Raw genomic sequence first — 12,717 nt, forward strand, 5'->3', positions numbered from 1 at the left:
AAATAAGGCTGAGGTATGAAATCTCCCCACATCATCACAACTTGCCTCAAAACAAGCCTCTACCGAGAACATGCCCATTGGCAAGTGAAGTCATTGAGCAATTTGTCTCTCCTCCACGTCACCTTTTCCTTGCAGCCTCCCCCAGATTCCTCAGGACATGGGGGTGTTTGCACCCTTCCTGCCACCAGCATCTGCTCAGATTTCCATTGGCCTCAGTTCCTGAAAGCACTCATGGATTCATAGCTGAATCGGGCTCCAGAAAGCAGCCATGAAGGTGCAGTTCACGGAGCAGCCTACAACCAGGGCTTGTTGGAAAAGGCAAGGTGTGCTGTTTCTTGAGCCTTGCACAGCTATGCAAAACCTGGTTGTCAAGGTGCTTTACCTGAGATAGCATCAAAACAGATCTGTGGGTCAGCTCATCCTCAGGGCACGGATGGGGATGACAGGTAGAGAGGAGGCAGGTAACATGCCCGGGGTCAGCCAGTGCGCAGCAGGCACTGGAATTCAGAGCACCAGCCTTCTCACTAATCCTCTAGACCATACCATTTGATAAGTGCATTTTATTCCTACTGAATTTCAAATTAATGCTATTACCTGGATTATTTAATAAAGACAGTAACAACAGGTTTCCCGCAGCTCTTTTATCTGTGCAATGCTTTAACGTATGCAGAGAGTGATTTCCAACTGACATAACCTCAGCAAAGGTATTTCTGTCTTGGCTTGGCAGGGAGAAGGTGTGGGGGAGGCTGCCTTCTGAGTAACACGCAGCGGCTACAAATGCAGAGCTGTTAAGTTACAGGGGATTTAGCTAATTAATTGGTAGCGTCTAGCCATCAGCTGGCAGATGTAACACTGACTACAAACCCAAGTAAAGTAACTTGTAAGGAATAATTAAACATCAAGGGACAATGCATTCTGATGGGCAGCACTCTTGCATTACGTGTGTACTTGTCCTCCGGACTTTCACAGGAAAATGCTTTTACCAAGGGGCAGAAGAAATTTTTCAGTAGTTCCACCCTATTAGGACACCGTCACTTACCTACAGCAACTGGAATAATTTGAATCATCATTCTTGATCTTTTGTTTTCAGTAATGGCAATATCAAGTCTAAATGACACGGTTGGTTTCCTTGATTTTACAGGTTTTGACTGGAAAGGTACTGGGTGTAATTCAGGGTGGGTGTAACACCTCCAAGGTCAATGAACCAGGTCTACATTTGTACCTATAATTCCCAAGTTTTTATTTTTTCTGCACAGTTAGATGAAAAGACAGCAATGTCTCTGTATCTTCTGGCACATGACCAGTGAGCTGCCATGTACCATAGCCACGGCTGTTTTTATAACAGACCTGAAAAATCTGTACCTGAATGCTCTGAATACCTGATTCTCCAAAAGCTCACATCCTTTTAGAAATAATCTGATTTGTACTGGCTGGTCAATAGAGGAAATGGACAGCAAAACAAGTACCTTCTTAGAGACATTCAATTGCTTAACATGTTACAAGGATTTTAATTACAACAGCATAGCTGAGGATATAATGACGCCTGAATAACAAAGTTTAAACACTCTGATGCTATCTATAAACTTCAGTATGGAAAATACAGATAAAAATGCTTCTTATTTCTTCTGGAAAAGCTTATATAGAGATAATTGCAATGAAGCACTGAGAGTGGATTTTACCATCAGTCACTACTGAAAGGATTTTTAACTAGTGGTATTTTACAAAGCACCGCGTAGCGGCATATATTTTAGCCTGAGTAGTGTTATCTACCGTGCTGAGCTTTCAGGAAGAGCTTCAAAGAGATGCATTGCAACCCAACTTTAATTATATCTATCGCATGACCTTCAGCAAATCTCTCAACTGCTCTTCATAACACCACCTCTAAAATGGGAGCAGTGACCTCACTTAACCTCTCTCCCCCAAAAAAGACTGTGAAGCTGAGTGGTGCTTGCTTTGGCTTCCTCACTGTTGGAAGTGGAAAGAATGGGAATTTCTATCCTAGCCTGAGATCATATGGTACCTTTCAATAAGGCAGGACGTTGCCTCGTGGCTGATGGAAGAGGAGTAGGTTTGCCAGTCTCCGTTTGGCAGGTCTCGCACTTGTACTGTAAAATATCGTATTGGTGAAGATCCATCACTTCCAGGAACCCACTTCAACAGCAGACTCCGTGATGACACATCACTCTGGGGGGTCATCAGCTGCCTGGGAGGTGCTGGTCGTTCTGCAATTAAACCATAATTTGGTACTGCTTTGAGAGGAAATTCAAGCTAACATAAAATGTGACAGCCTGATCGGATCTTCATGGTGGTAACACCACAGGAGATTGAGCTTTTGGGCTTGCCCATGAAGTATAGAAGCCATCCCATTCCTTAACCTTCTACTGCAAAGAGCAGCAGTAAGACTGATTTTTGTCTCGCTGCATAAAAGGTCACTATTGAACATACACTTTCCTAGCAACAGACCTCAAACCTGGGGAGGTCTTACCCTAGCAGGTTAAGGGAAAATCATTAGGACCAGCAGCCAAGCAAACCAGGGAAGTCTTTAATGAAACTCAGCTGTGCTTCCAGCTGGATTTGCTCTTGACAGAATTTGCCTGTCAACTACTTAACTTTTTAACCTGTGCTCATTACTTGGTACCATGGGACTGTGTTCTCTCTGTGCTACATAGCATCCTCTTCCACCAGCTGCTCCCCAGTCGAGGCATGAAGAGGAGGCAGGGATGAGTTGGAACAGGCTGGTGTGTAGCAGAGTCCAAGCACATGACTTACAGCCAATCCTAAATTTCCATACCAGTTCTCTCTGGCAAGGAACGGGGAACCATCACCAGCTCCTGCTGCTGCTTCCAAACCCCAGCTTGGAGATAGTGCAGAGCTGGGGCTTGAGCACCTGCTGCAGTTCACTTCCAGACCTCCCCAATTCTTCCCTTCGTACCCACTAACCTTGAACCTGCAAAGACAAACCAGCCAGTGCCAATGCTGAGGGAGATCTCTCCAAGGTAATTAACCGTACACCTTTTAGATGAGGCAGGGAATGGTAATGTAGGTGTAAGCATGCCAGTCCCCAACTGTTTCAATATAGATCTCCCTTCCCGTCACTGTGTCTCCGCACTCCATCGATTTCAATAGAGAAACTCTATAGAGTGAGGAATAATTGTTTAATTGTTTATCATGAAGATTATTGATTCTGATTAAAATGTGTGGCATGTAATAAAGCAGAAATTGATTGGAGACACTGCAGTGACTTGCTTTTGAGAAGCAATTCAATTCAGTTTCATCAGCACTTGTTTCCATAAACACACCTCTGCCTGCCCTACTCCTCACAGCTCTGTATGGTGAACACTGAATTTCCCTGCCATCCCCTAAAACCATTTCCTATATGTTTTGGCATTTCTCTGCAGCATGCTCTTGCTGACATCAGTGCCCAAAGATTTGTAAGCTATTAGCTGGAGGAAGCCCTCGGTGCCAGCAGCCTGTGAGCCGGAGTACAATGCAAAAGGTCAATGTCTTACACTGACAGGCTGAGACAGGTATTCTGGGTTATTCTATCAGAGGAAGTGAGTGTCGTGCAGGGATTTAATACTCTCTGCTGATAAGCTTTAACCAGCTTGCAGTTTTGGGCAGGTCAGATCTTGCACTCAGTCTGCCATGATTGGGTTTCCTTCTGCTGCTAATGGGAGATCTTAAAATCTCCTGTATTGCAAGATACACTTCCTGACTGTTTGTATAAAACCATTAGTATAAAGAGTTTATTTATGGGAGTTTAGACACAAGCAAACGCTAAGGTGAGATGTTTGTGCAGGAACGTAAGGCCAGGCCATATGACTCAATGGACTCCTTTTAATTTCTTGTTACATTTACATCTCCTGACTCAGTTCAGCCCTGATCACTGGTGTTAAGTATTCTGAAGGGTACGATACCGCTATGTGGATTCAAAGCACTAAAGAAGAACCTCTTGAGAATACAGCTACAATACAACATGGAATCTGTAAATCACACGAATCATTGTAAAATATAAAGATTTATATTGGGGTCATCCAAGTAATTTAAAAGGACAAGAGTGACCGATTTTGCTAATTTTCTAGGGAATTTTTGTGCCTGCCTTCCTTAGTATCAATGACTGTAACGATATTAAATGCATTTTTATTAATGGAAACTAAATATCTCTTCACTCTAGAATATTTATTGCCATGTATACAAGTTTCAGGTTTGTTTACTTGTTAGCAGAATAGCTGCACTGGGCAAATTTTTTTTTCATCCCCTCATATCAATCTTGCTGATGTAAGATAACACATTTTTCTCTCTACACGTTACATATGGGATCACTTCAGTTAACTCTCAGTGCCTTGGGACTCGGTTCCATAGCATGCATAGAGGCACAGTAGAGCCATCCATCAAAAAGAGAAAGGGTTCATTTTATACTATGACGTGCCTATTCAAGATAACCCTAAAGCACTGATAGCAATGAGGGATCAGTCTTCCCGCAGCGGAGTTGGGAGTTCTGCCTTGAGCTATTGTGTATCCAGCAACAGCTGGTGCACGGTCTGGGAAATCTGAGCACATTTTATTGAAAAGGAGAGGCTCTGAACTTTGAGCATTCACTTTATTGGACCTGGTGGGTTTTTTTGAAAATTCCACGTGTTGGACTTCAAAATTCCACTTTGACAGCAGTCAGACAGGGGTGGAAGAAACCTTGAGCTCATAAATCTCTTTGATGGACAGTATCTTTAGTGGAGACACGTTAAGTTTCCCAATACAGCTCTAGAGGTTCTTTCTCTAAGGACTGTACTGTTATGCACTGGGAAGGCTGCACGTGGCCTGGAGAGCTATGCCAGCGGGAATTTTAACACCAACCAGACAGGCCATAAGCAGCCCACAGGTCCTCACTGCTGGTGGCTGAACATCAGGCCAATGTCCTCTCTTCTTAGAAGTGTTATAGGAAAAGAATAAAGACGACATTGTGGGCCAATAGCATGGGAAATACTTACTCTTGCACTAAATGATTTGCAAGGCGTAGCAAGGACTTAAAACGAGAGATTGTTTAGTAGGCACATTTTAAGAACTAAAGGTAAATATAATTGGTTGTGTTATAGCGCAGGACTTGGGCAAGAGCCAAGGACAAGCACAGAAGGACACGAAAAAGTGCTAACCATAGGTGAAAGCCGTCTGTGGAGGTCTGCCCTAGTTACCTGCTGAAGCGTGCTTCTCTCACAGAAGTTGCATGGTTCTAATTTTTGACGAAGAAGTTTTCTTAAAGATCAATATCCAGACAGCACAATGGGCCAGAGCGGCACATGGCACTAAATCCCGTCATGCTGGTAAAGTTACCCTGGTGCTAGCTTTGACTTTGCCAGCTCAAGAGATCAGATACACCCCTTGCAGTGGAACATGGCATATGGTACAAGACCAGAGGAAGTCCCACACTCCTGTTCTCTAACAATATATTCTCTTTAGCTCTGAATTTTAAAAAAAAATCATGCCTAAGTAGAAAATATGATTTTTCTAACTGGCAGCTCTAGAGCTCTGTTCTGAGACTGGAGAATTGAGCAGTTACTTGAGCCAAAGTGTTAGAAACAAGCAATGATGCAGAACAGATTCTGTAATACCTTATACGTCTTTCACATTTTGATACATTTGGTATCTAAGCATCTGGTTTCATTTATACACATGTAACTTCTGCTTTCTTCAAGTAGGTACCCTACAGAGGGCAATTTGATTGGGGATTCAGAATGCAAATAACTATTTTATGGCCGATGCAAGAAGCAGAAAAATTCTGGGCGATCCAGATGCAAGCACTCTGCTCGAGTGTGCGGCAGTGCAAGGCCAGAGTAATCACTAACACATTAGGTCAGGACTGAGGTACAATGGAGGAACTGTGGAGAAATCCTGCAACATCACCGCCTCTCATTTTGTGTTCTCTAATCAATATAATTCATCCATCACTTACTTTCTTAAGATTGCAATCCTTCTAGAAAGCGAGAGAGCTGGAAAAAAAGATCTGACTGCAGGAGGAGGCTGCATATGGCCAATATAGCAGCTGATGGAAAAATCAATCTCCAACAGCCCGGCAGGTTAGAACTGTGTCTCATAAAAGTCTGTCTTGCTCACCAGGTTTCTCAAATCATGATGTTGCTATGGTTTGGGGCAGGTTTATGGGGTGAGAAGGAGGTGGTGTACAGGCTGTAGCCTGTTATTAAAATTCCCCTAAGTGCAGCAGAGGCTCCAAGGCATGCAACAGAAAGTACCTGTGACTGCAAGCATTACCTCTTTTTTCTGTTGTGATCACTGTGGCTTCCAGAGGCTCCCCCCAGCCCTGCCTGGTCTTGGCAGATGTCCGAAAGATGTATGCTGACTCAGGGGTGAGATCTGTAGCAGTAAACTGCCTGACTGTTGAGCCAACCTCCACTGTCGTGAACTTGTTAGGGCTGCTGCTGGCCAGACGGTAGGCAATCTGATACCCTGAAATCACAGTGTCAACAGGAGACAGAAAAAGGGTCAGGATTTTTTTCTAGCAGGGAAAAAAAGAGCACTAAAACTATTAGTTTATCATAATTACTTGTTTATCTCAGACCAGAACAAAGTCATTTACGTCCTTCAGTGTTATAAAACTCTGCTGTGCGACAGCCCTCCCCCAGTCAGGAACCGTACCTTACGAGAGACATCACACGCGGTGGCGCACATAAGGGTTTACTCAATATTATCTGCCATGAAACTGATTTTACTTTCCATCCTTTATACCAAACAAGATACAAAACCAGTTTAATCTTTCCTGAGCATGCCAGTACCTTTTTGGAAAGGCAAAGGAACAGAGTCCATGCAACTCATGTCATCTGGTTGAGCCAGTTCAAGACAGCGCGCTCTGTTTCAGCTTTCCACCCAAGCACACACACGTGTGCGTGCACACATGCTGTTCTGCCCTCTCACAGTTTCAGCACTGGCTGAGAGCAGATCAGAGCAGTGGGATTGCCCAAAGCGCACAGCTTTCATACCGCTCAAGTAAAGGCTTGGTCCTGCTTTTTGCACTTGCCTTTTTCTCAGCTCTCCCACTCCCTTGTAACTGTACAGAGAGTGCCAGAACTGCCAATAAAAGCATCCTCCTTCTGTGATTCAACGCTGCTCCCCTTGCCCACAGGCCAAGGAAGAAGCCTACAAGCTGTGAGGCCCTGCTTCAACCATGCGGCACTTAATAATCAATTTTGTTGATGCCTGTTAAGTGATAACCCCCATTCCAACCTGCCCGACAATTAGGAGTTCACAGTTTAGCCTCTATTATTAATGATCCAACTGTGCAAAGGAGGGCTTCCAGAGTTCTCACGCACCACTAGCAACAACTGTCCCCCAAAGAGGGTCTGCCAAATGTTCAAATCCATTCTGTAAACCCAGCAATTGAATCAGGCTCTCACTTCTGGAGCTCGACAGTAACTTTCAGTCCAGCTGCTGACTTCCAAAATCAATTAATACCAGAATTGGTGTGGGGCTTTATTGCCAAGCTGAATACAGTTGTACGATTAAATGCTTCATGGAGTTACACAGGGCAGAGGGCAGCCAACAAATCCAAATCAAACCATCTGAAAACAAAACAGCCACAACATGATTCTGCCAACCCTCTTCTTGTCTTCCGAATGACAAAGGGGTCTGCAACACCTGAGACCACCTCTTTCTCTTGGAATTAATATCCCAGCTAGACTTTGAACTTCCACCACATTTTGGCTGTAAGAAGAACAAGGGGAGCCAAACCTGGCGTGCTTCCTTCGTGAAGGTCAGTGCGTGAAAACTGAGGTTTTAATCTTACCTGTGGCTATTAGACAAAATCAATGACATTTATTTCCCTCTGTGAATACGCAACCATTGCCACATGCTGACTCACAGAAAAGGCACAGAGTTCCTGCACTCCCTTGAATGAATGCCATACTTGCGTGTGGTGCATGCTGTCACGCACAGTGGAATTTAATTGGGATACAGATGGTGTTCATTTTGGTATGCTGACTCTCACAGTGCTGTTGACAATGCACCAGCATTTCCTTGTCCTTTTTGCTTTGGGGGCAGTGATCTAGGGGATGTGGGGCAACATCCATAGCTGCCTCACATGGGAAACATTTGATTGCACTGACACCTTGTAGAGTGACTTGGCTTTTCCAAGCACTTGTGGCTTCAGCCTGAGCTCCTGCAGGCTGCAGTTACAAACAGGCCTGGGTATAGAGTCGATTCACAGAATTGCCTTAATGCGCTCTGGGCACCCATGTTGGAAAATGGGCATCGGCAGCGAAAGGCTCCCAGCACCCAAGCGGGCTCACCTCGTGTGGCCCAGGGTGCCCTCACACAACGTGGCAGTTGGTGTGTCAGGCATATTCCTACAGCGACGTCTTCACAGCTGGGTGGAGAGCTTTAGACCACTGGACAAAAAGTGGCCTGATTTTTCAGAGCTCCTGAGCATGCTTAGATCCAGAGAAGGGCCACCAAGATGATCAAAGGACTGGGAAGCTGCCATATGAGGATAGGCTGGGAGAACTGTGTTTGTTCAGCCTTGAGAAAAGGAGTCTTAGAGGGGATCTCATCACCATGTACCAGTACTTAAGGGGTGGCTACAAAGAAGATGGAGACTCCCTTTTCACAAGGAGTCACACGGAGAGGACAAGGGGGAACGGGCACAAGTTGCTCTTGGGGAGATTCCGACTGGACACGAGAGGGAAATGTTTCACAGTGAGGACAGTCACCACTGGAATAATGTCCCCAGGGAAGGGGCTGGCTCGGCCACGTTGGACACCTTCAAGAGTTGGCTGGACAGGGTGCTGGGCCACCTTGTCTAGCCTGTGCTCTTCCCAGAACGTTGGACTAGATGATCCCTGAGGTCCCTTCCAACCTGGGATTCTGTGATCCCAGCAAAGTCCTAGGGTGTAAATTTCATTTTTCTACCTGCAAACTACCTCCTTTTATTGACGGCACGCGCTCTCTCATTACTGGTCCAAAATATTTCACCAAAGTATTTCTGTATATTCAGTACTATAGTATTTTGATCTTTTTTAAAGTCTACAGGAAGACAGCTAGCCATGGGGAGAAGGAATGGATAAGCTGACATCTTTTTTATTTATACAGATGTGAAGAATGCAGGAGTGAAAACCCTGATGGAGCATCTCAATAAGGGGGAAAAATAGTCAAAGAAAAGCACTGGGAAAATTTTTACAGCAGCAGAAAAGATGAAGGAATAAGAGACTAAGATGGCTAAAGTAGTTTGATAAAGGGACAGAAGACGTAAAAAAAAGACCTGGAGGGAAACAGAGAATATTAAAGGAATAGAAAAGTTGATTTATCTAGTTATTAAAAGATAAGTATGATATCTGGGACACATCCTTGTCAAGCAAGTTCCCCTCTTTTCTAAACCTTTGTAAAATACAAAGTATAGTTAAAATGTAAGGAGGGAAAAGAAAGATAACTATTTACTGCTAAATGGTGGTACTCCTGCTGGAAAGCCAATTACAAACAAGCTCAGATTAGGCAAAGGAACACATACATATCTAGGCCATTACAACAACTTAAACATGAGTGGTTCCTTGGCTAGTGTGAAAACTAATTTAGCCATGAGAAAGAAGAAATCACTTGTCACAGCCTGTCTCTCGGTCAGGCTCCGCAAACTCCCTTTCAATGCATCCCTGTGAAAAACAGTATGAGCTCTGACTGTCCTCTCCTACATCTGCCGTGTTGGCTGACAGTCTGGGTAAATGACTATTTTCCTGGATATCTCAGGCAGAGCTTACATGACCACAGCCGTCACCTTTACTCTCTCCTCAGAAACTCAACACTTTCCTTGGTCTGTTTCAAAGGTACATAATCCAGCCTCTGCACCTGAACTCAGCTCGCTCTTACTGCTACCTACAAACCACCTGAGAGATACCCAGTATCTTAATTTTGATCTCCTACATCACCTGCTCCTATTGTACAGTTTGGGACAGCCAGGATATGTCCTGGCATAAAAAGCATTGTTTTTATTTTTTTTTTCCCCCGAGTGACACAGAAGATGGAGTATTTAAACCACAGCTTGGATAATAATTAGGGCTAATGCAAGATCAAAAAGACAAAATTATTAAGTTGATGAATTTCAGCAACAAGAGATGGGAGAAGACAGGAAACGTTAAGTGAAATCACACAAGGCAAATCAATAGAGGTAAATGGAAAGTGTTCAAAGAGAAACTAATGTATGCTCAAGGGCTATAAGAGGCAATAACTGCAATTGCTGCAGTGGAGGAACAACGAAGCTTCCTTCCTTTACTATGACAATAAGATGTCGCAGGTATCTTAGATAAAATAAAAACCAAAGGTTATGAATGAAAGTAAAATCTTCAAAAGGTGATCAGAGCAAACTTTGCTGGGAGAGGAGTACCTTACAAAATATGGATGGCCAATAAGAATTCACACTGTTTCCTTAATTTTCCCTTTTTTCCCCCTATATAGCGTTAGATGCCAATCTCTTCTGTGGTTCTGTGCTTCACCAGGCCAAAACAGCACAAAAAAAACACGCCAAAACCCGAAACATCAACTCTTTAGGACTTTATTTATTCATTGAAACTAGGCTTATTTTTGCATTAGCATCTTTTTAAGTGCTTTTTTGCACAACTGCAAGCAGTTTCACGAGCTACACTTTCTGAACACAATAAATGGCAACAGTCTGAACTGCCTGTTAAATGTTAGGTCACTGTAACACAACCAGTGGATTCCCCAAAGCAAACAGGCAGGAAGATGACAACACACCATGAATATAAAAAAGCTTTCAAGCTCATCACCATACAAAGCCCTTCAGAACTGAGAGCACCCGTTCATGCAGGCCATGGTGCAGCAGAGATACAAACATTTATTAATTTGTCACAGAACTTAGGGAAAGCCAAATGATATCGGGAGGTTACGGTCTGCCTGGTGGAGCAGCAACCCAGTTTGTTGATTTTACTGCTTATCTGTTTAAGGGCCAGCGGGTGTGCAAATGCAGTCTAGGATCAAAATATGAATTTGCAAACATGGATTACATCCAATTTCGCTTCTAATTCTCGCTGGAGTTCTTACACTCTCTTGCAGTAAGCTTCAGGTAAACGCTAAATACATGGATACCACGAGGAATACTAACCAGGCCCTGGAAAGATGCAGGTTGAGCTCTCGTTTTCAGAGGAAGCTCATAGCTCGAAGTGCACGTATGCACGTTAACGCATCATTTTTCTTTAATAGTATTTGAAGGAACCATGTTGGGTTCTAGCTGAACTGAGTGCAGAAAAGAAGACAGAGTAAAGCCTCCAACGGTTAGCGTAATACTCCCAAAAGGAGAAATGGAAATATCTAGCAGTCTTCCACAGTAAAATATTTAAACAAACAAACAAGTGGTTTTCCCTCTTGGTGCCTGCCAGTATTTCATCCTGCTAATCTCTCTCTGAAATGCTAGAACATGTTTTGATATAGATTACAGAAATGTTAGCTGCAAAGGTGCTTGTATACTCAGAGGACAAAGCTAGCAGAGCAGGAACATTAGTTCAAAGGCTCTGAATATAAGTTGCTCTTGCAAAGCAAGTGTTTTTTCTTTCCAACCCCGCTAGCGGATAGAAGGGCACCACACAAAATTATGTTAACTCATTTTTTCCAACAGCTCTACTTCAGTGCACTTGACTGTGGTGGTCACAGTGCTGTTTTGAAAGTTCATTACAGAAATGAAATCTAAAAGGTGTACAGGGGAAAAAAAAAAAAAACAAACAACTTGCAACTTTACTTAGAATGCTACCCATTGTTTTTTATGTATTTTTGAAGCTCCTCACTTCTTAGGAAAGATCACAGAAATACCTAGCATGAGTAATTTTTACTTTTTCTCTCTGGCATTGGCAGCTAACTACTTCCTCCACAAACCTCAATGTTTCTACTATTGAAAAAAATAAAGGAGTGAGAACTGTTGAATAAAGACAATGGACTTCAAAGAGGTGGACTGGGGGAACTGGCAGGTAATGTCCCCCTGGGAAGGAATTCTAAGGGAAAAAAGAATTCAGGTTAGCTGACAGCTTTAAAAGAGACAAAAAAAAGGTACAACTATCCCAATTCAGACAAAAGGTGTTAAGAGGCCAATATGTTTGCATTCAGAGCTCACTAATGACCTGAAAATCAAAACTGAATTGGACAAAAGTTGAAACAGGACACCTGTCTAAGGGAGTGTATAAATAGACAGCACAAGCATGTAGGGACAAAATCAGAACAGCGAAGTGCAAAGTGAGCTAGAACTTAAAGGGCATCAAAGGCAATGAGAAGGATTATAGAAATACATTAGAAATTTGAGAGACAGAAGGAGGACAGGTCAACTAGTGTGAAGAAAAGATGAGCACAAGACAGGTAAGACAGAAAAGAACGGCAGGCTGATACCTCTCTTGCTTCATTTTCACAGCATCAAAGTTGGTGCTGACTACATACTTAACGCAAATTAAAACTGACAACAATATAAGTAGGGATGTAGGCTAGAATAGAGAACAGGTTACTGAATATTTAGTTAAGCTAGATGTATTAAGTCAGAAAGGCCTGATGGAATTTGCCCTGCAGTGCTGATAGAACTAGCTGGAGCCATCTCCGAATAATCTCTCCAAGAACTTGTGGAGGATAGGTGACATCCCAGAATATTACAGAAGGGCAAACAGAGTACCCTATCTCTTCAAATGGGGAAAGACTGACCAGAGGAATTATGGACAAATCAAACTAAAGTTCAATACC

At 43.2% G+C, this 12,717-nt stretch overlaps 1 protein-coding gene across 3 annotated transcripts in view; it reads right to left on the reverse strand.

Annotated features, from left to right (window-relative positions):
* Nucleotides 1–12,717, reverse strand: part of SDK1 (sidekick cell adhesion molecule 1) — a 417,626-nt gene that overhangs the window by 58,001 nt on the left and 346,908 nt on the right. For all 3 annotated transcript variants that reach the window (XM_075104852.1, XM_075104851.1, XM_075104853.1), the window contains 2 exons: nucleotides 6,262–6,456; nucleotides 2,021–2,222 (listed from right to left, as the gene is read on the reverse strand). In XM_075104852.1, the coding sequence (XP_074960953.1) occupies nucleotides 2,021–2,222; nucleotides 6,262–6,456 (397 nt within the window). The remainder of the gene's footprint in view (nucleotides 1–2,020; nucleotides 2,223–6,261; nucleotides 6,457–12,717) is intronic.

This window comes from Phalacrocorax aristotelis, chromosome 10 (genome assembly GCF_949628215.1).
Source record: "Phalacrocorax aristotelis chromosome 10, bGulAri2.1, whole genome shotgun sequence".
NCBI classification, from domain to species: Eukaryota; Metazoa; Chordata; class Aves; order Suliformes; family Phalacrocoracidae; genus Phalacrocorax; species Phalacrocorax aristotelis.